The sequence below is a fragment of the Globicephala melas genome, chromosome 7 (assembly GCF_963455315.2).
Source record: "Globicephala melas chromosome 7, mGloMel1.2, whole genome shotgun sequence".
In the NCBI taxonomy this organism is placed as follows: Eukaryota; Metazoa; Chordata; class Mammalia; order Artiodactyla; family Delphinidae; genus Globicephala; species Globicephala melas.
The window spans coordinates 88476755-88499314 of NC_083320.1; the positions used below are offsets into that span (position 1 = coordinate 88476755).

The 22560-nt window shown below is 34.1% G+C and overlaps 1 protein-coding gene across 1 annotated transcript in view; it reads left to right on the top strand.

The window, feature by feature from the left end:
• Positions 1–22560, top strand: part of LRP1B (LDL receptor related protein 1B) — a 1792829-nt gene that overhangs the window by 1174228 nt on the left and 596041 nt on the right. Inside the window, exons 26-27 of the mRNA XM_030883038.2 lie at positions 7480–7644; positions 7933–8177. Of these exons, the coding sequence (XP_030738898.2) occupies positions 7480–7644; positions 7933–8177 (410 nt within the window). The remainder of the gene's footprint in view (positions 1–7479; positions 7645–7932; positions 8178–22560) is intronic.

Here is a 22560-nt window from a genome sequence, read left to right on the forward strand (position 1 = left end):
TCTTTATTGGAGTATAATTGCTTTACAATGGTGTGTTAGTTTCTGCTTTATAACAAAGTGAATCAGCTATACATATACATACATACCCATATCCACACCCTCTTGCATCTCCCTCCCACCCTCCCTATCCCACCCCTCTAGGTGGTCACAAAGCATGGAGCTGATCTCCCTGTGCTATGTGGCTGCTTCCCACTAGCTATCTATTTTACATTTGGTAGTGTATATAAGTCCATGCCACTATGGAGAACAGTATGGAGCTTCCTTAAAAAACTAAAAATAGAATTACCATATGACCCAGCAATCCCACTACTGGGCATATACCCTGAGAAAACCATAATTCAAAAGACACATGCACCCCAATGTTCATAGCAGCACTATTTACAATAGCCAGGTCATGGAAGCAACCTAAGTGTCCATCGACAGATGAATGGAAAAGAAGATGTGGCACATATATACAATAGGATGTTACTCAGCCATAAAAAGAAATGAAATTGAGTTATTTGTAGTGAGGTGGATGGACCTAGAGACTGTCATACAGAGTGAAGTAAGGCAGTTGTATCTTCTAGCCTGGAGGTATGTCCTCCAGTTTACATGGTTTACGCTTTGCCCATTTCACTCATTACCTCCTGTAATAACAGTTCACTAGGAAGAGGTCATCTGTGTCTAATGAAAAATTCCCTTTTTCAAACAGACTCTCCCTGAGGTTACGAGTAGATTGCCAGTCTTGACCCTTTACTTCCCACAGAGGTCCATCATCAACGGAGGTTTTTACCCTCAGTGTAACAGCTACTGTTGTGAACTTTTCACCTATTAGACCTATCTACGTTGTACCAGCACCATATCTGCATGAGAAACTTTCTGTATAAGGGAAAGTGGTATTTTGGAGAAAGTTGTAATTTTAGCAAGTATACCAACATGGTAGAACTGCTTCCCAAAATAACAAATGGCACACAGAGAGAAAAAAACAAATAAATAAAACAGGTGTATAAAAATCTTGAAAATAGTCTGATCAAGCAAAGCAGTAGATCTGGGAACTGAAGCTTCTTTTCCTATAGCTTGGAACTGATAATGCTTAGAATAAACTTATTTATCTCAGCTTGTTTGGGGAATAGCCAACCTGAGAAGAGAAAAAGAAAACAGAAATGCAAAAGATACACAACCCACAAATGCTATTTAAATGAAAATATCAGGCACTATTTCAGTGGTATAAGGGGATTTCCAGAAGTAAAATATTCTCTAAGAGTTGAAAGTTAGTATAGTAAGCTAACCTCTGAGGAAGGAAAACTTGATAATGCTTCTGAGAAAGTTGATGTCCTCCATTGCTACTACGAAATTGTGAGGCTAATTAAGATAATTACAGTGGTAATAATTTTATTTAATGGGTGAAGAAATAGCACTTGTAAAATTGTTTCTGGTGTAAATGACCAAAGTTCAAATGGCAGTACCAATTCACTAACTCTAGGAATAAATTAAAAGTTTGACAGGTTTGGGTGGTATCATATGATATGATAGAATTTTTATTATTAAAAATTATTTTATAAAGGATTGATATGGTTAAATATGAGGTTCATGTAAATACCTTTAGAGCCCAGTTGTAAATTTAAAATGTAGCAATTAAATTTTTAAAATGTAGTGCAAATATTAAAATTTATTTTCAGGTTTATTGGATATTTTAGTGAAAAGTTCATAGACATTTTTAAACATTGGACCTTTCATAAAGTAGGCTGAGAGACTAGTAAAAATAAGTATTCCCCTATTTCTCACATTATTGATGAAATAGGTAAGACATTTAAACTCCAAAGACATTTAAACTTTTTTTGAAAATTTTTATTTTAGGATAAACCCACTGGATAATTTTTCGAGAAATGTAGTTTGTGTAAATGCTATTACCTTTCCTACTAGATCATAAGCTTTCTGATGGCAGAGTTGCTTCCATGTCTATGAAATCCTTCACTGCCCTTGATATATATAATTGTGCTCAGTAAGTGCTTGTTCAGTAAATTAATGCATATGAATAGACCTTTATTTTACATGAAACTTACCAGAACTCAAGGATACAACTTAAAGAGTGAAGTATACAGTAAAGTACGCTAATGGGTAATACTATCATCTTCTTTGACAATAAAGAATGAAAGAAAAAGTTTGCAACCAGCCACTTTGTTCCCTCAGCACAGCTGAGAAAAAAAAGCAGGCTATAACATTAAACCGATAAAACACGTTTACATTACATGATCTTCTGAAGCAGTCAAGGTCTTTGTGACCTTTTTTAACAAATCTCAAAAAAGAAATGTTTTAATCAATACTTTGCTTCCTCAACATAGAATCCACAGACCTTCATTTTACATTATAAGACATGTTTGCTATCATGTCACATTCCTACAGTATTCTGGGTTTTGACCCAGTGTCCCAAGTGACAAGTTATTCCAAGATGCTAAATTGGGACTCTTAGGGAGGAGCTATTTTTCTTTCTTTCCATTTTAAAGGAATACACTTATTGCTGAGGTGACCTGAAATAGTACTTGAATCTCCTCTAAACATCAAGGCTATTATTAGGGAGTAACAAGCACCAGGGAGTTCAGAATCTACAGGGTACTCACTTCAGTTCTTGAACTTTCATTGCCTTTATGCTCCTGTAACTGCATGGTGTCTTCTTGCTTCTTTGCTGGTATTAGTTTTCATTTGTCATAATAAATGGACTCTGCTATAACCATTGCAGCTGGTGAAAGCAGATATAGTAATTGTGAAGATTAGTGAGACATCTAAATAAAATTTTAATTTTATCTGGGAGCATTTCTAAATGAAACTAATAACATTGTTGGTTTCAGAAGGCCTAAAGATTATAGATAACCTCTTTTTTTTTGCCAAGATCCTTTATTTTCACCTTCTGCACCTTGACCTGATAGATTATAATAGCTCTTTCATGCCCATAATGGTACAAGTTGTTCATGGTCCGTTTACCCAATTTAATCCTGATACAGACTAATCTGTGAATGCAGGAACTATAGAATCAGTAGACTGTAGTCTCTTTTTTAAAAGCAGTCATGGTTGAACATTTCCATACGTCCTGTAAGAAGGGATGTTCACTCTTTGTATACTTGAAGAAATAAGGCAGTCATTGAAATGCTAATACATTTTAACCATAAAAAGAAAGTAATAAGGGAAAAATGATTCTTTTAAAAGACCACATTGTAAAGTGTACAAAAGAGTGCTTAGAATTTTATGAAACAATGATCCTTGAAATTAACTTTTAAAATTGATTGTTAACTGACTATTGTCAAGGTTAAGAATCTTTTTAAGGAAACTAATTCTAGAACATGTATTTTATAAAAAGTGTTGGAAATTTCCCACCTAAATTAACAAAAGATAGGACTCTAGTGACCACTGCAGAAGAAACAGCTTAATACTGCTATGTTTAGTGAAGAAATGAAGGGACCACTTATTTTATAATTCCTCAGAGTGTCCCAAGCCATACATTTTTGTCCACTAGAAACATGCATTTGAAAGTCTGCAGTGTCTATTTCTGGTAAACCTACATATAGAGAATGCAGGATTGCAGGGTTACTTATATGCATGTTGGGAATTGCTGCAACCACACAAGGCAGAAGAAGGTAGAAAGTTAAAAGAGAGACACCAATTCTCTATTTGTTATACAGGCAAAAGACAGTGTTTCAGAAGTCTTTGGGTCATCAATCCAGAGTGTGGAGTACAGTGTTCTCTAGATCTAGTGGGATCTTATCCACAGATACTCAGACTACCTATGACTCTCAAATTCAGGGATTTTGTTTTCAGGGATTATTTTTCCTAATCTTTTTCAAACTTGCAAATCTCTCTACTTTACCTTGTTTGTCAAGATATCATCATAAATTTAATCGATGCTAGGTTGGTCTTGTTTCTTCAAATAATCTTAATTTTTTAATGTTACGTTTAAAGGGAAGCTGATAAGTAACAACCTGGTGTCAGTGAAAAGTTGTGTGCATCCAAAATTAAATTTGAAGTGAGACACATAATTCATTTCATATTCATCGTTTTCAAGAAAGGCATTCAACTACTTAACCAAATAGCCTACCAGCTTTATATTAATTAACCTTTGTTTTATTTAATTAGCAACAGATTACATATGATAACTTATAAGCAATATATAGTACTGATATTTCCAGATAATTAGCACTTTCTCATACAAAACAATCCTATTCTTAAACTTTAGTCTTTTCAGAAAAAGATTCCCAACAATAAGATTTTATAAATGTTCTCTGGTACATTTTAAAAAATTATCTATTTACTTAATTTTGGGTTAGTTACACTTTTAAACTTTTATTTTAGAAAATTTTAAATACATAAAATAAAAGGAGTTGTAAAATAAATTCCCTCGTATCTATCACCCAGCTTCAACAATTATCAATACATTGTCCTCTGATATATTAATGTTCATCTTTATTCTTCTCCAATAGTTTGTGTAACTTATTCAAATATTTGGTGGTTAAACAATGAATGATTCAGATATTGTTTTTGTGGATATACTCCCACCACCAGAGCTATGGAAACTCCTAAAGATGCTAATGAAACAAAAACTTTTTTTTTTAATATAAACTCATTTTTTAAGAGATATTCTGTGAGATAAACCTATTCTATGACCTACTCCTCTGAATTTTTTTCTCATGGCTTTGACTCATGCTTACTTTGTAAAACTAATCTACCTTCACATACATGCTGTTGTAACATTTAAACATTGACATTAGTATTTATTCTCATTCTTTCTCTCCCTCTGTGTGTGTGTGTGTCTGTCTCTCTCTCCATTTCTTTAATAGTTTGGAATGACTTTGAATTTTGCCTTTAAAAGAATATTCTCTCTGAATATGTGTGTGGTTGCTTGTGTAAACACCAGTGTTTCTATGTGCTAGCCATTCTGTGTGTTAAATTGTTTACATCCATTACCTCATCAAATACTCCGATCAGTGGTACTGTTAGAGTTTTTATTTACAGATGAGCAAACGGAGGCTGAGATTAAGTATGCTGGAATCAGTGACAGATCGAAAATTTGATTGCAAGCTTGTCTGATGCAAAAACGTACGCATTGCCACCATTCAACGCTGACACAATTATTTAATGAAATTTTTTGAAGGTCTAGTACTTAAGTTGTATGGGAACCTACTCATCAAGAAGGTCAATATCTTCTTGACCACACATGCCTTTAGCACACATACTTACTAAATTCTATAATGTTTGGTATTGTCTTCCAGTCATTTCATATTTGTAATTCCCATATCCTATAAGAGATTATGTACCTCTCAAAAATTGAGGTCATAATGAACACTTAGTTTACATCACTCCACATTTCTTTAAATGGATATAATAAATTTTTTAAAAGAGAAGAAAGTTTGAATTGCATTTTGAATTTTGTTCCAGAGGATTGTTTCATTTTTCCAAGATAGCCACCAAATTCATATACCTAAGGATCATTCATAGTAATGGAAGAATTGCAAAATAGCAAGGCTATATACAATTATAATGAAAACAAATTTATGTTTACCAGTAACTTTACCACTTCTGACCAAAATGTTGTCAGAACTGATAATAGGAAAATTTGTTGGACTGTCACTGTCTCTCCATTTCTTTGCATTTTCCCTCCCCAAATCTCCATGCTGTCCATTGGGTTGGTTCTACTACCAAGGTAGAGAAGGCAACTACCATTTATTGATTACCAACCATGTTCCTACTCCAGTACCAGATGCTTTCCCTTTGTTATTTTATTTAGTGACATGATATTAAAGAGTTAGATGTTAAAAGCATGAGAACAGAAGATAAGCTATCCAGTTTCCCAATTCCATCTGCCACTTGCTGGCCATATAACCTGGTCAACTAATATAACTTCTCTAAGCTTGTTTTCTCATCTGTAAAACATGGATAACTTTAGCCATGGCCTCATGGTGGATTAAATGAGGTAATCTATATAAAGCTCTGAAAATAGTATTTAACGTATAGTAAGCACTCAAACATTAGCTAGTTGTAATAATTGTGGAATTGTTGTGTAACTATATTATAATACTATAGAAACTATAGCTTATATATATATAAAATATATAATCTAATATACTATATAATACTATATTATAATACTATAGAAACATGCATCAGCAGTTTAGGCCACAGTCAATGAAACATAAACTATCTATTACCTAATAGCCTTAGAAATCAAATGCACAACATGAAATGTTTGATGCCTGTCGTGTGGAACTGTTTATACACCATGAATTTGTAGAGTTACAAGTAGTATTTAGTAAAAAAATAAATTGTATTATAACACTTGCATGTTTGTATAAATCAAAATATATGATATCCTTCTGTTTCTCCTCTGTACCCTCTGTCATATGATCTGTTCCATTCATGTGAATCTAAATATCATCTCCATGCAGAATACTTTCAAATTCATGTCTCCAACTCTGCCACCTTCACTGAACTTCACCTTGGTGTACCACCCAGGTTCCTGGAAACCTCCTTTTTTATGTCTTAACATCTCAACATCTCATCTTAATATCTCAACATCTCATCTTAACATCTCAAGATCCAAAAATTCAAAACTAAACTTTGCTATCCACACCCATGCACACTCAATTCCCAGCTCTTAAAATCTGTTTCTCTTCCATTTTTCCCATTTCACCTAATGGATTCCCTGCACACCCTCTGTCTGTCCTTACTCTGAGTATGCCAAAACAAGAAACTGACAGTCATCCATGATTCTGTTCTCTACTTCATTCCCTACATCCAATTATCATTTAGTCCTGGCACTTAGTTCTACCTCCAAAATATTCCTGGAATCCATTCACTTCACTGCTATCACCATATCCCAAACCACTACCGTCTTTGCCTGGTCCTTTAAAATAGCCACCTGGTGTACCCATTCTCCTGCTTCTCTATAATCCACTTGTATATGATATCATGTTTCTCCCCTGCTTAAATGTACTTCTATTCCCTTGGAATAAAATCCCAAATAATTACCTTACCCTGCAAGATCACCCTCTTCAACTTCACCTTCTTCCCCTTTTCTCCTCACTGCCCCGTTTCTGATACATTGGCCTTATTTCTGTTCCTCAGTCACCCACTTGTTTCCCCCATTAGGGCTTTTGTATCTGCTGTTTATTTTTCATGTCCTGCCCTTTATACTGCTCTTCTCATCTCTCAGATTCAGTGTAAATATTACCTCCTCAAAGTGCTTTCTTTTCCTGATTACCTTCTCTAAGTAGATCACACACCTGCTATTCTCTCTCATAACAAAATTATTCTTGAACATATTTCAGTTGCTGTAATTTTATATTCATGTGTTTATTTAGTCTGTCTCCCCCACTGGACTATAAGCCCTGTGAGGGTAGGTAATGCATCTGTTTCTCTTGTGATTGTTTACCTACAGTGCCTAGCATGTCATAGGCACTCAATAAATATTTGTGAATTGAATGACTGAAACGAGTATTCTTTCCTTTTCTTCAGAATTCTTTTCTGGACAGATTGGGATGCCAACTTTCCTCGCATTGAATCTGCCTCCATGAGTGGTGCTGGGAGAAAAACCATCTACAAAGACATGAAAACAGGGGCTTGGCCTAATGGACTCACTGTGGACCACTTTGAAAAAAGGATAGTTTGGACAGATGCCAGGTTTAGAAAATGATTTTTTTCTTTATTTTCTGTTACCTTCCTCGGATAATATTTACAAAATAAAAATTGTTCTCATGTGCACGTATCATGTATACACACATTGGCATCAGTGGTGATTTTTGTTTGTTTTCATTAGGATGGCTTTTTTTAATGTTTCTACAAATCAGATACAGGCCCATAAAATATTTTTTATACAAATTTTTTGTCATTTATCTAAATAGTATAAGCACATCACTGGACTATCTGAATGAGTTTTGATATACTACTGATGCATTTCCTTTTCTGTAGGTCAGATGCCATTTATTCAGCCCTCTATGATGGAACAGGCATGATAGAAATCATCCGAGGTCATGAATACCTTTCTCATCCCTTTGCTGTGTCTCTATATGGGAGTGATGTCTATTGGACGGACTGGAGGACCAACACATTGTCAAAAGCCAATAAGTGGACAGGGCAGAATGTCAGTGTGATTCAGAAAACTAGTGCACAGCCATTTGACCTTCAGATATACCATCCCAGTCGTCAGCCACAGGGTAAGTGCTTGTTATGAATTAACCACCAGAAATATTTTTACCTTAATCATATAATATTCAAACTGTAAAATAACTTTTGTAAGTTAAGTTGTTAATATTTTATGTATTGTATGATGGAAGTGGTACCAGCCTTTATTTTAATTAGCTCAGGGTTTTTTTCTTTGCCTTTTATTTATTTTATACACAAATAGAGAAATCTTAGAAATTAAGTGTTTTAACCCAAGTCCCCCAATTTTTAGTCACTGCTATTGCGTCAGTAAAAGATACTGTGGGAAGCTGTGGAATGTCTTCATATTTGGAGTCTATTACCTAAATATGATCAGTAAATTAAAGGAAGACACCAAGGACACATTTATGTTGGCCCGCAAATGGTCACTGTGCAGTATATTGGGAAGAGAGGGAATAGTGTATAATAAAGGATAAACCATCTGCTTTGAGCTTTTCTATTTTAAGAGAATTCAGTTCACATGGACATGTGTGTTACCTATCCCCATGTATTCCACATTTTGGTCAGTAGTAATCTCTACCTTGGTTTTGTGATTTCATTTCCTCCACTCAATCCTTGTCAGAGTTAATTCTAAGCCTCACATTTCTTTTTCTTTCTCTTTTGTTTCTTTTCCCCAGGGTACCATGGCCATTCTGTGTAACATCAGCTCATTCTTTTATACCTCTTACCTGACTCTTCCCCATCATGATATATGTCATAACGTATGGAAATCTCATTCCAATGCAAATAATGTTCCCATTATCATTAGCATATTTTTGTTTGAGACTTATGATACTCAAATGACAAGCTCTTTCTCAAAGAGGATACATTTTCTCCTTTTCTCCCTCTTTCAGTGTAGAGTAAGCAGATCTTACACTTCCTTGGCATTTCTGGTCTTAGGGACCACACTTCAAGACTTATTTTAAATTCATGTGGTATTGTCTTATTTTAGACTTGATTAAAAATACTCACCTCTGTGGTTGAAAAATTCTGTCTGTCCTGTGTCTTTCTTCAATATTTGGCCTTAATTCTCCCTTGAAACTATTTCTCCTACCAAAATGTCCTCATTGGTAAAATTTTCTGTGCTCTCTCTCTGACTTACTCTGATTAAATCTAGTAACCTTTCCAGAAACTAGAAATTTCTCACTTTTAATTTTCTTATATAATTGATCCTTCTTTGTCACATGGGATTTTCTACATGCCCTAAATTATGTGAGCAGTCACCTTAATCCTTTCCTATTACCCTTAGCTCCTCTACTCCTTTCATCCTACAGATGTGCAAAGCGTGAGAACATTAAAGGGAGAAAACAGCTTAATCATTTTTGTGCCTAATAGGCATTCAATAAATATACTGGATTTAACTAAATTGAAATAAGGCAAGAAATCATGATTCTGACCAGAATATGCCACTAGTACAATAAAAAAGATACTCTTCTCTAAGACATAGAGATTGCCAACAAACACGTGAAAGGATGGTCAACATCACTAATCTTTAGAGAAATTCAAATCAAAACCACAATGAGATATCACCTCACACCGGTCAGAATGGCCATCATCAAAAAATCTACAAACAATAAGTGCTAGAGAGGGTGTGGAGAAAAGGGAACCCCCTTGCACTGTTGGTGGGAATGTAAACTGATACAGCCACCATGGAGAACAGTATGGAGGTTCCTTAAAAAAACTAAAAATAGAGCTACCATATGACCCAGCAAGCCCACTACCGGGCATATACCCTGAAAAAACCATAATTCAAAAAGGCAAATGCACCCCAATGTTCATTGCAGCACTATTTACAATAGCCAGGACATGGAAGCAACCTAAGTGTCCATTGACAGATGAATGGATAAAGAAGATGTGGCACATATATACAATGGAATATTACTCGGCCATAAAAAGAAATGAAATTGAGTTATTTGTAGTGAGGTGGATGGACCTAGAGTCTCTCATACAGAGTGAAGTAAGTCAGAAAGAGAAAAACAAATACAGTATGCTAACATATATATGGAATAAAAAAAAAAAGGTTCTAATGAACCTAGGGACAGGACAGGAGTAAAGATGCAGAGGTAGGGAATGGACTTGAGGACACAGGGAGGGGGAAGGGTAAGCTGGGACAAAGTGAAAGAATAACACTGACATATATATACTACCAAATGTAAAATAGATAGCTAATGAGAAGCAGCTGTATAGCACAGGGAGATCAGCTTGGTGCTTTGTGACCACCTAGAGGGGTGGGATAGGGAGGGTGGGAGGGAGACACAAGAGAGAGGGGATATGGGGATATACGTATGCATATAGCTGATTCACTTTGTTATACAGCAGAAACTAACACAACTTTGTAAAGCAATTATACTCCAATAAAGATGTTAAAAAAGAAAAACAAAAAAAAAAAAAGGAAAATGAAAGAAATATAACCAAAGTAATAAAAGTAAAAGAGGAGTTCTTCACGGAAAAAAAAAAAAAAGATATTCTTCTCTAAAACCTTCCAACAGTATGGAGGAGTATCTAGTCATAAACACTTATGGGATTAGTTTTAATTGTTATAATTGCAAAAATGTGTACTTATATGGTTTTGTACCCACATTTTTTGGTCTTTTGTGGGAACTTTAATTTTTGTGTTTGGAAAAATTTAAATGAATTGGACCATGAAAAATGGCCTGGGTCTATGTATTATATTGTTCCCTCCCTCAAAATGGAATCATTGTATTTCATTTAATAACTGCCTGATTTACACACGTTGTCATGATCCCTAGCAAATTCATAGAAAGGGAAGAAACATGATACTTCCAAGCTTTCCTGACAATTTCATATATATAGAAAGGAAGTGAGACATTCAGTGTAACTCATTTGGTTGAGGGGAGATTTTCTTGACATCTTTACTTTAAAGATGATTTATATGTGTCTTCTCCACTTTGCATAAAATAAGGAAGTTTTTACTATATGGATCTAATATAACATATTTTCCCAGAATTCAGGGCAGATATTCTAGTTTCTAGTCTACTAGAGAGAATGTCACCTATGATGAGAACTTGCTATTTCCTAAAGGAGATTCAGTCAGTTTCCAAATTTGAGAATGATTAGAGAACATTCTACTTTTCCCCATTGTAAGGATCACTGAGCATATAACAATCATTATCCATCTTGTTTATCTGCTTCAGTGAATTAATGCTTTCACTGCCGGGGGGGGGGGGGGTGGAGATGGGAAGATGCAGAAATCTACTGACTGTTTTATTCCCAAGGGTAGAATTACAATGAAAATGGTGACAAAGTTTCAGCTTTAACACAAGTACAATAATAACCCCCTGTTTTCTGGTGAAAAATAATGTGAGGTTCATGAAAACTAATACATTTTAAAAATACATGACATTCGGTTTTATAAAATTGAAATGTATATCTCACAAATTAAAGAAATAAAGGTTAGAAATATTCTTTGAAGTTATCTAATCCCCCAAGTAGGAAATTAATTAAAGTTTTAACACCAGTTTTCTTACAAGTAAGTGTTCATTATACGCTTAAGTTTCCAGTTTGGTTATTGGACACTTAGAATTTTTAAAAAAGAAAATCTAGTTTAGATTTTTTTTTTGATGTCTAATGTTGTTATTATATGGGATTAAGAAGAAACAAATCAAAGAGTAAACATATGAAATAGGGAGCACTAGTGGGTATTTTAAATCTAATTTTTTTTATGGTATAAGAACTTAGAGTTAATGGCATGGCCTTGAGAGTCCAACTGCCTGGGTTCAAATCCTATCCCTATGATTTATTAATTGTATGATGTTGGGCAGTTTACTTAACCGCTCTGTGCCTCAGTTTCCTCATCTTGAGATAATAGTATTTACATCATAACATCTAGTAAACATGAGTTAATCATCATTTAATATAAGCATATCAAACATGAGTTATTATGTGAAAAGATCTTAGAATGGTGTCTCATACATAAGCAGTGCTTTGTGTTTATATATATATAAGTTAACTGTTAAAAAGTAACAGTTGTTGTGATCATATCATTTTCCTAGCCTCCTTTGGTTGAAATTTAGGTTACATTACTGTTTTAAGACAGTTTTGAACACACTTTCTCATATTTAAATAATTCATAATGGCCTTAATATCATACTTTTATAATCATATCAATTTTTAAATGAAAAATGCCAATAAAAATGTGAAACACAATCTGAAGGAGAGCAATATGATTGATTTATCAAGAGAATCCAGGTGCAGTCGAATGAGTAGATTATCAAATCTCTTTTCTCTACATTCAGGTTACCATCTATCACCACTCCTCATACACTAGTGCATGACATAAAAATTATGGTTATGTTAGTAAAAGGGATGTTTAAAAGTTTATTTAACATTGTAAAATAATATTTGCTCATTACCAGTAAGTTATAGAATGTAGAAAAACAGGGAACAGAAAAAATGTAAACCTACTTTTCCAGCTCCCAGAGCAACAAACATTTCCATGTTGTTTCTTCTGGTTATTTCAACAGAGGTATTGAATAACACAGTAATAAACAAAAGTTTCACTATCTGTTGATGAACTACTACGTGCCATTTAGGTTTTACTTTTTTTTCCTAATCATCAGAGCTATCAAACAAGGTAGTTATTCCCACTTTCTATGAGGAAGCTGCAGCTCAGGGAAGTAAAGTAACCTGACTCAGAGTAATAAATCTCATTGAAAGGCAGGCGGTACCAGGGTTTCAATGAGCATGCCCAACTTCATAGTCCATGATTCATTCTTTGCTAAATTAAGAAAGCCTTTGTATCTCTTCATATTTAATATCATGCTTTATTTTTAATTTTGTGTCTTCCTTTTTACACTTAGCGTTAGCAACTCTCTTGGTATCATTGATACCTTATCTCGTTTTTAATAACTGCATATTTTCACATCACATGTGACTATCAAAATTGTTCCCAATTATTTGTCTATTTTTGGACACTTAGTTTGATTTTAGTTCATTTCTATTCTGTCACTAATAATTTTAAGGCATGTATCTATCCATAAATATCATTTTCCATATTTTATAGTCTTGGGTTTTATTGTTACTGTTAGCAAGTTATATAATCTTTTGTAGTTGCCAGAAATAAATACATGAACATAAGCCCTTCCAAGAAGAAATAGCATCACTGAACCCCAATGAAAATTAGATCATTCTCTTTCTTATATTATTTCTATATTTATTTTTTAATCTATTTTCTTTGCAACTTGCAAATATACAGTATGGTACTATTAACTATAATCATCATGCTGTATATTACATCTCCATGACTTATTTACTTTATAACTGGAGGTTAGTACGTTTTGACCTTCTTCATCTATTTCAGTGGGCAAACCCCGCCTCCCCCCTGCCTCTCACACCCATCTCCAGCAACAACCAGTCTGTTAGTCTGTTCTGTTCTCTATATCTATGAGCTTGGTGTTTTTGTTTTTGTTTTTTAAATTCCACATATAAGTGATATCATACAGTATTTGCCTTTCTCCATCTGACTTATATCACTTAGCATAATGCCCTCAAGGTTCATCCATGTTGCCAAAAATGGCAGGATTTCTGTCGTTTTTATGAATAATAAACATTATACACACACACACACACACGCACATCCCACATCTTCTGTATCCATTTCTCCATCGATGGACCCTTAGGTTTTTTCCATCTCTTGGCTATTGTTAATAATGTTGTAATGAACATAGGGGTGTATATATCTTTTCAAGTTGGTCTTTTCATTTTCTTTAGATAAATATCCAGAAGTAGAATTGCTAGATCATATGGTAGTTCTATTTTTAATTTTTTGAGAAACTTCCATGCTATTTTCCATAGTGATTGCACCAGTTAACATGCCCACCAACAGTGCACAAGGTTTCCTTTTGTCCACCTCCTCACCAACACTTGTTATTTCTTGTCTTTTTTATAATAGCTATTCTGACAGGTGTGAGGTAATATTTCATTGTGGCTTTGATTTTGCATTTCCCCGATGATTAGTGATGATGAGCACCTTTTCATATGCCTGTTGGCCATCTGTATGTCTTTCTTAGAAAAATGGCTATTCAGAGCCTCTGCCCAATTTTTAATCAGATTTTTGTCTGTTTGATATTGAGTTCTTTATATATTTTGGATATTAACCCCTTATCAGATATATGATTTGCAAATATTTTCTCCCCTTCAGTAGGCTGCCCTTTTGTTTTGTTGATGATTTCCTTTGCTGTGCAGAAGCTTTTTAGTTGGGTGTAGTCCCATTTGTTTATTTTTATTTTTCTTGCCTTTGATTTTGGTGCCAAATCCAAATATTTCTAGTCATAGAAATGACACTTAGGATTTATGTATTAGCCATGAAGTTATGATATTAAAGTGAAGATGATATTAAAGAGAGGGAAATTGGAAGTAAGGCAGGTGGTTTGGATATATAGTATCTCCTGTGCCAAAAAAGTAAAGCAAGAAAGTCTAGAGTAAAGTAGGAAGGACACAAAGTAATAGTTTTATTGTGACAGCAACCGTAGGGACCGAGGACAAAAATTTTAATGTGAAATACTGGGAAATTCAGAACTAGAATTTTATATACATTGTATTATAATTTAGTATAATCACATTGTATCTCTATATGCCTTGGAAGATATATATTCACTCTATTCCACTAATTGGACTGATAACTAGACACTCTAACCTAAATTTTTTATTTTCTGTGTCTGGTATATATTGGGAATTTACAGCATGTAGTTGATACTTATGGGCATTTACTGAATAACTGCATGGGAAGAAAGTTTTTTCCTTAGCACAGAGGGAAGTTCCATAAATAAACATATTTGTTACTTTTTTAATGAGCAGGAACATCAAAATTGTAGGTTTCCCTTTAAGGTAAAAACGAATAATTTACATTTATGAAGCCATCTATTCTAAATATATTTGTATCAGAAAAACACAGTTATTAATTGAATAAATTTTGAGTATATTAAAAAACAACACAAAAACATCATAAAGGTTTTATGATAAACCCTTCTTGAGCCATATGTTAGTTTCTGTTTGGATAATGAGATCTGGTCTTGCGTGATTACGCACTAGTAAAAATGGTTTCATCATCATGACTGTAAAAATAAGAAAGGTACACACTTATATCATGTTTTATTTAGTGCTTTACAGATATTACTCTCAATCTGCACAAAGATTTTCAGGAAAAAATCTTTTTCTGAGAGGCTTTCTCACTTCAAAACCACATACCAACTATAAATCTTTGTATAATTCAGATTTTATCTGCTTCACATTCATGGTTAACACCATAAGAACTATCTCAGTACTTAGAACATGTATGGTTAATATTTTCCTAAGTCTGTTTTAGTTACCCACGGAGATAATAAAATATTTGAGTAAAGGAGTATCATTTATTTATTTGTGTTAACTACAGAGTCTAGCTAAGCCCTTTATAAGAACAATATTAATAATTATAATAATATCACCTAACACTAATTTTCATTGTAATTCCATGAAGATGATTATTAGCAATCCAGTTTTACAGATAAAGAACCTAAGGCAGGGCTTCCTTGGTGGCGCAGTGGTTGAGCGTCTGCCTGCCGATGCATGGGACACGTGTTCGTGCCCCGGTCCGGGAAGATCCCACATGCCGCGGAGCGGCTAGGCCCGTGAGCCATGGCCGCTGAGCCTGCGCGTCCGGAGCCTGTGCTCCGCAACGGGAGAGGCCACAAAGGTGAAAAAAAAAAAAAAAAAGAACCTAAGGCAGAGAAATTCTTTAAGGTCTAATAGCCACAGGATGATTGCCCAGTTATCTGACCTCAGGGAGCGTGACCGCAGAGCTCTTGCCTAAACCACTGTGCTCTACTGGCAGACTGAGTTCTTGTTTATTGAGATTCTCCTTGGAATTGTTAATATCAAATCTCCAGATGGCGGTAGAGAGTCAAGTGTTACTGACAACATTCACATGGGACAAACTAATTCTTAGCTTCTTGGAGTTTGTAGTCTAGAAGGAAAACAGACTAAATTAACAACTAGGATCAATTAATTATTATTATAATGGACGTATTTTGAAAATAAGAGTATAGTAAATATATTTTAAAAAGTAGCGTCGTGTGGTCCTAAAAGGTCCTTGGGCTTAACTTAATTCAATTCCTTCCTCTGTCACTCACTAGCCTTGTTACCTGAGGCAAATTAATTAACTTCTGGGTTCTTATTTCCTCATTTGCAGGTTAGAGCAGCTAGAAGTAAGGAGGGAATAAATGGGAAACAAGATTGGGTTGGAATCAAACCATGGTGGGACTTAAAAAGTCCCCTTACAAAGAAATTTCTATTTTTATCCTTTAGGATAAGTGGTTCCAGGGATGTCAAACTTAAACGTGCATCAGAATTACTGGAGGGGTCATTAGCTCACATATTTATGGCCTCTACCCAAGATATTCTGATTCAGTTGGTCTGGGGTATGACTTGAGGTTTTGCATCTTTAGCAAATCCCATGGAATGCTGCTGCTGCCTTAAGAACCACTGCCCTAAAGGAAGGAGAAATACATTAAAAGTATTTGGTCAATGGAGTGAAAAGAGCAGATGTGCATGCTGAAACTTGACTTCATCTGTACAAGGGGCGGACTGGAGAGAGACAGAACTACAGTAGGAGACTGAAAGGATGCTACTTCAGTAGATGAGGAGATAGCTGATACCAGGACAGAGAGAATGGTAGAGTTGAGATATACTTAGAGGCGAAGTCAGTAAAACATAGTGATAGAGATTTGTGGAGTAGGGGAGTTTGGGGAGAAAAGGAAAATTGGGGATGTCTTTATTTTTCTGGTTTCTGTAATTGGTTTCACCATCAAAAAGTGACATAGAGACCACATAAAGGAGAGGTCAGCAAAATTTTTCTGTAGAAGGCCAGATGGTAAGTGTTTGAGGCCCTATGGGCCATATGGTTTTTGTTGAACTACTCAGCTTGGCTGAGGTAGTGTAACAGCAGTCATATGAAAAATGAACGAGCGTCGCTGTGTTTCAATAACATTTTATTTATGGACAATGAAATGTAAATTTCATATAATTTTCATGTGTTATGAAATGTTATTCTTTATTTTTTTCCTACAATTTAAAAAAGTAACTCATGGACCAGTATTAGCCTGCAGGCCAAAGTTTACTGACAACTGATTTAAAGGATAAACTGAAAACTTACACTTTGGATATATGGAATTTTAGGTACCTCTGGGACATAGTTGAGTATTCAGGGTTATAAAGGCAAGAAGAGTTTGGGCTGGAGCCAGAGCTTTTGTAGTCATTCAATTGTAGGTTGAAGACAAGAAAACAAATGAGATTTCCTAAGAATATTACAGAAAATGAGAAAAGGACAAGGACAGAACCCTGGAGAAAACTAACATTCAAGAGAAAGACAAGAAGGATGCTGAGAAGAGGGTGGCCAAGGGATTCCAGAACCAAAAGAGAGCACAGTCAAAAAAAGTAAGAGAAGAGTTTCAAGATGGCAGTGGCCAAAAATGTTAACTCTTGCAGAGAAGTCAAGAAAGATAAAGACATACAGCACAGTATTCATTAGATTTGGCAACCTGGAGGAGGGTCAGCTGCAATTTTATTTAGAACAATTTCAGTGGAGTTGTTTGCATATGTCCTAGTGATCCTAAGTATGTCTGAGGCTAGATATTAGTATAAATGTCCAAGTCTTTTTACTAAAAAATATAACTTATTAAACAATAGTACTATATTCTTAAGTAACAAAATGTAAATACAAAGAAAGACAACCTTCATAGCAATCAGCTTAGGAGACATAGTCTCCATTTATGTCTGTTAATATATGCTTTATGTATATAGGCGCTCCTATGTTTGGTGCATAGATATGTACAAGTGTTATATCCTCTTGCTGTATTGATCTCTTTGTCATATGTAATGTCCTTTTCCTTTTGTTACAGTCTTTGTTTTAATGTCTGTTTCATCTGTTATGAATATTGCTACCAAGCTTTCTTTTTGTTTCCATATGCTTGGAATATCTTTTTCAATACCTTCACTTTCAGTCTGCATGTGTATTTAGATCTGAAGTTTGTCCCTTTTTTATTGTTTTCCCTGCTGTTTTTTAGTATCTCTTTCTTTCATATAATTATATACTATCAGTAGGAGATTTTTTTATTATTATAATATTTAAAATGGACCTTAGCTTAAAATACTAATATTTCTAAGAATGGTAAGGTGGTGTGAAACAGTTAAAATGCTTCCACCTTTATTTGTTGATATCAGCAGCTTTGAAGGGGTGAGATTTCTGACTGAGGCAAAGTGAAAGGCAGGTGATAGCAAAGCAAAGAGGAATTTTTGAGATTTGAGTAAATTTGTTAGGCTTCTATGAGGTCTTAGAACATTGTGCAGTACTGAGAGCCTAGTAGTAGAGAGAGACAAAATTAGCAATGAAGAGGAGAAATAAGAGTTGAAACATGCCAAAGACATGTTGCTACCTCATTCCAGCTATTAATATGAAAAATCACCATGGAACTCACTTTCTACTCTTATACCTCCTTCCTATAACAGGTAGTCTTTTGCTTCCTCTACCAGTTATATAGACTAGCACCTAATTTAATTTCTCTACCAGTTATATATAGACTACCTACCAGTTATATAGACTAGCACCTAATTTAATTTCTCAATAAATCTTTCTGTATCATCTTTAAACCATATTTTGAATTAGTGTGTTTTGTTGGTTTACCTGAAAAACTTAATTACCATTTTTAGCATTATTTCTTTGGCAAAATAGAATACAAATATCAAACAACTAAACTGTAAATGAACTTATATGCAGGCAGTTAAGTTTAGCTGCGTTATAAATTGCTGTTTTTAAAATATGGTACCATACAGTGTACCTTGGAGCAGTGGAAAAGATTAGTAACAAAGAAATCATAAAATTCTTTCTTCCTTGGTACTGGTTGTTTGATTTACTTGCCTCAGTTGTACAAATATACGTGATTATGCACTCTTCATTCAGATACATTAAGATGCAGAATCCGTAGTTCTAATCCAGGATCAGAACTTCTCAACCTCTGTACTTTTCATATTTGGGGACAGATAATTCTTAGTTGTGAGGGGCTTTCTTTTGCATTGTAGGATGTTTATTAGCATCCTTAGCCTCTATCCACTAAGATGCCAATAGTACCCCCAGTTATGTCATTCAAAAATGTCTCTAGATATTCCCAAATATCCCCTGCGGGGCAAAATCCCCCCTCACCCCCACTGCCATTGGTTGAGAACCACTGTTTTAGATATAAATTTTTGTGATTATTAAATCATTGTATTAAATCTTTGATTTGCTCACACAAAGCTTAATAAAATCTAGTTAATCAGTGGAAAAAAATCGTAAAGATAGAAACTTTTCTGACACAAATGTTTCTTCTTTTAAATTAGACAGCAAGTGAAATAAACAGCAAGTCAGAAAGACATATCACCTCTTTAGAAAATCTGAAAGTTCATTGATATTTTAAGATACACTTCACCAATAAATATAACATGATATTACATGTTTGACTTCACTCTGTTACTGAAAAGTGTGCACAAATAAATGAAAATAGTATATGTGCCTTTTAAAAAAATTTTCTCCGAAATACAGGTATCTATGGAAGATCATATGAGATTTTTAGATTTTTTTTCTACTTCATAAAAATAGAATACAGTATAAAATTAATCTGTAAAATATAATTTGATGAAAGTACCTCCTGCATACCCAGTATTGCTGGAAACTGGTGACACTAAAGCAATAAGAATGTCTTTTACTTGCACATATTTTGTTATATGTGTGTGTTTTAAATAAGGAATTCACTCTAGTTCTTCAACGTCAAATATTAAAATTACAATTTCAAGATATTTGTCAAAGGGAAAATAGGATTAGGGATTAGTGTTTAATTGTAAGATCCTTCTGAAACTTCACTTCAACATATTCTTTTCCAAAAGGAAAATTATAGATACGTTGTTTTCTTATGTTAGTAATTGTTTTTGTACCAATAAAGTTCGTTAACAGGATGAATATTAGTTACTATCAAAAATGACTACACAATATTCCTCTTATCTAACATTGGATCCTGACATTTTTCTGCTTTGAGCTTAGTTTTATGAGGTAAATAAATATTGTACATATTTCATATTGCATCAACACATATATTTTATTTGATCTTACTGGATAAAATAATTGGGTTTAAAGTGTTTATTTTTTGCTGATGAAAAGCGGACTGCAATTAAACGTAGTATGCATGAAATATGAAATTATCTTTAATGATATTGTTTTCTTCTCAGATCATACATCAGTCTTGTATGATTGCATAATTAACATTTGGTTCTCCAGTAAAGTATTGTAGTTTTGCATTATTTAGTCTCTTCACCTACAGGTATGAAGTGCTTTAGAAGTTTAATTTACTTTTGAAATTTTAGATTGTTGCCTTTTTAGAACATGTACACACATACATTGATGAGTATGCATATGAATCCAAATGTCTTTAAGTCTAACACAATAATAAATACCATAGAAATTTTAGGAAAAGACGATATGTATGTTGATAAGTCATAGTTCCTGCCAGCATAGAATTTGACAAACTAAGGCTCAGAATTTGACAAACTAAGGCCCTCAGGCTAACTTCAGCCTTCTGCCAGTTTTGCAAATAAAATTTTATTTAAACATAGCTATACCTATTGATTCATATATCGTTTCATGGCTGCTTTTTGCTGCAATAGCAAAATTGAATAATTACTAGGAAGAGCATAAGGGCTGCAAAGGTGAAAATATTTACTATCTGGCCTTTTACAGAAAAAAAAACTTGCCTACCCCTGATTTACCTAGAGAGACCACAGTATACTGATATAAAATATATGAATATATGTCACAGACAATTAGAAAATAAAACAGTAAACAATAAATGCCTAATGCCTTGTATAGTAATAATTAAAACTAATATTTAGTGATGGAATAAATCAGCATTAGGTGGCTTCATTAGAAATGAAGAAAATGTTTTGTGAAAGAAAAATGACTCGATCTGATTCATGAAGGAAGGATAATGAAATTCTACAGAAAGAAAAGTACCTTATGTGAAAGTGGAAAAGGACAAGCTATAGATATTCAGAGAACAATAAGGAGTTCTTTTTAGCATGTGCATAATGTGTATGTAGAAGGAAAGTGATAGATGAGGCTAGAAGATAAGATGGTATCTTAGAAAGAGAGATTGTTATATTTTTGGCAGTACCATAGAATACCAGTTACATGGTTGTAGTGGTTACTCAAAAGTGATGAACTAAAACTTTATGTTGGAAGAGCAGAGAGAAAAATGGAAAGAAAAGAGCATGTAATAGGAGAAGTCTGATAATACTTGACAACTTATTAAATATGGTAGTGAAAGAGAAGTTAAAAATCCGAGAAGTAAAAAATGCTTTGAAGTTAAAATTTTGTGAGTTTAGAAGACATGACATCTTTAATAATAAGAAACAGTGGATCAGGATTTTAAAAAAAATAAGCTGAAAGGAAAAAGAGCAGCAAGTAAGCCAGTGTGGCTAGTGCTAAGTAATCTTGTGGGAAGTGGTAGCAGATAAGATTTGAGACTGTGAGGTAGCTAGTGAGAAGCTATCCAAGATTTTTAAGCAAGGCAGCTATATGATCAAGTCTTTTTTAGAAAAAGAACTGTAGGCAATGGGAGGAGACTGAAAATCAAGAGATTTTTTAGGAAGTTAGAGCAGCAATCCAAGCAAGAGATGGAGAGAACCTAAATTGAGCCAGTCACCATAGAATTAGAGAGAATGGTGTATGGGTTTAGAGTACGGATTCTTAAATTCTTTGGTGCAAGAACTATGTCTTGTCTACTATGATATTCAGCTTTTTAAAACTAAGCAGAACACTGAGGTACTTCCTAAATATGTATTCAGTGCATAGATATGAGGGGTGTTACATGTATCTGAGGTTCTTTTTTTGGTCACCTTGAGTTTTGATAATATGAACAATCAGTAAACCCGGTCTGCACACCTATATATGAATTTCGTCTGTTAAGATTGCTTATAGCATTCCATCGACTGCTCAGCTTTTCCCATCTCCTAGATACGATAAATGGGATAGCCTTGGTTTGGTAGGAGTTTACAACCTCTGTATTGATATTGGACTTTGCAATAGTATTTCTCATAAAATAGTTAATTACTTTATATCAGGTGTTGGCAAACCTTTTCTGTAAAGAGCCAGAAAATAAATATTTTAGGGTTTTGTAGGCCAAGTGGTCTATGCTGAAACTGCTCAACTCTGCTATTGTAGTGTGAAAGCAGCCTAGATAATATGTAAACTAATGAGCATGGCTATATTCCAATAAAACTTTATTTACAAAAATAGGCAGTGAACCAGATATGACTCCAGGATCCACATTTGCTAATCCCTGCTTTATATTAAAATGTGAGTATGTGAACCAAATTCCT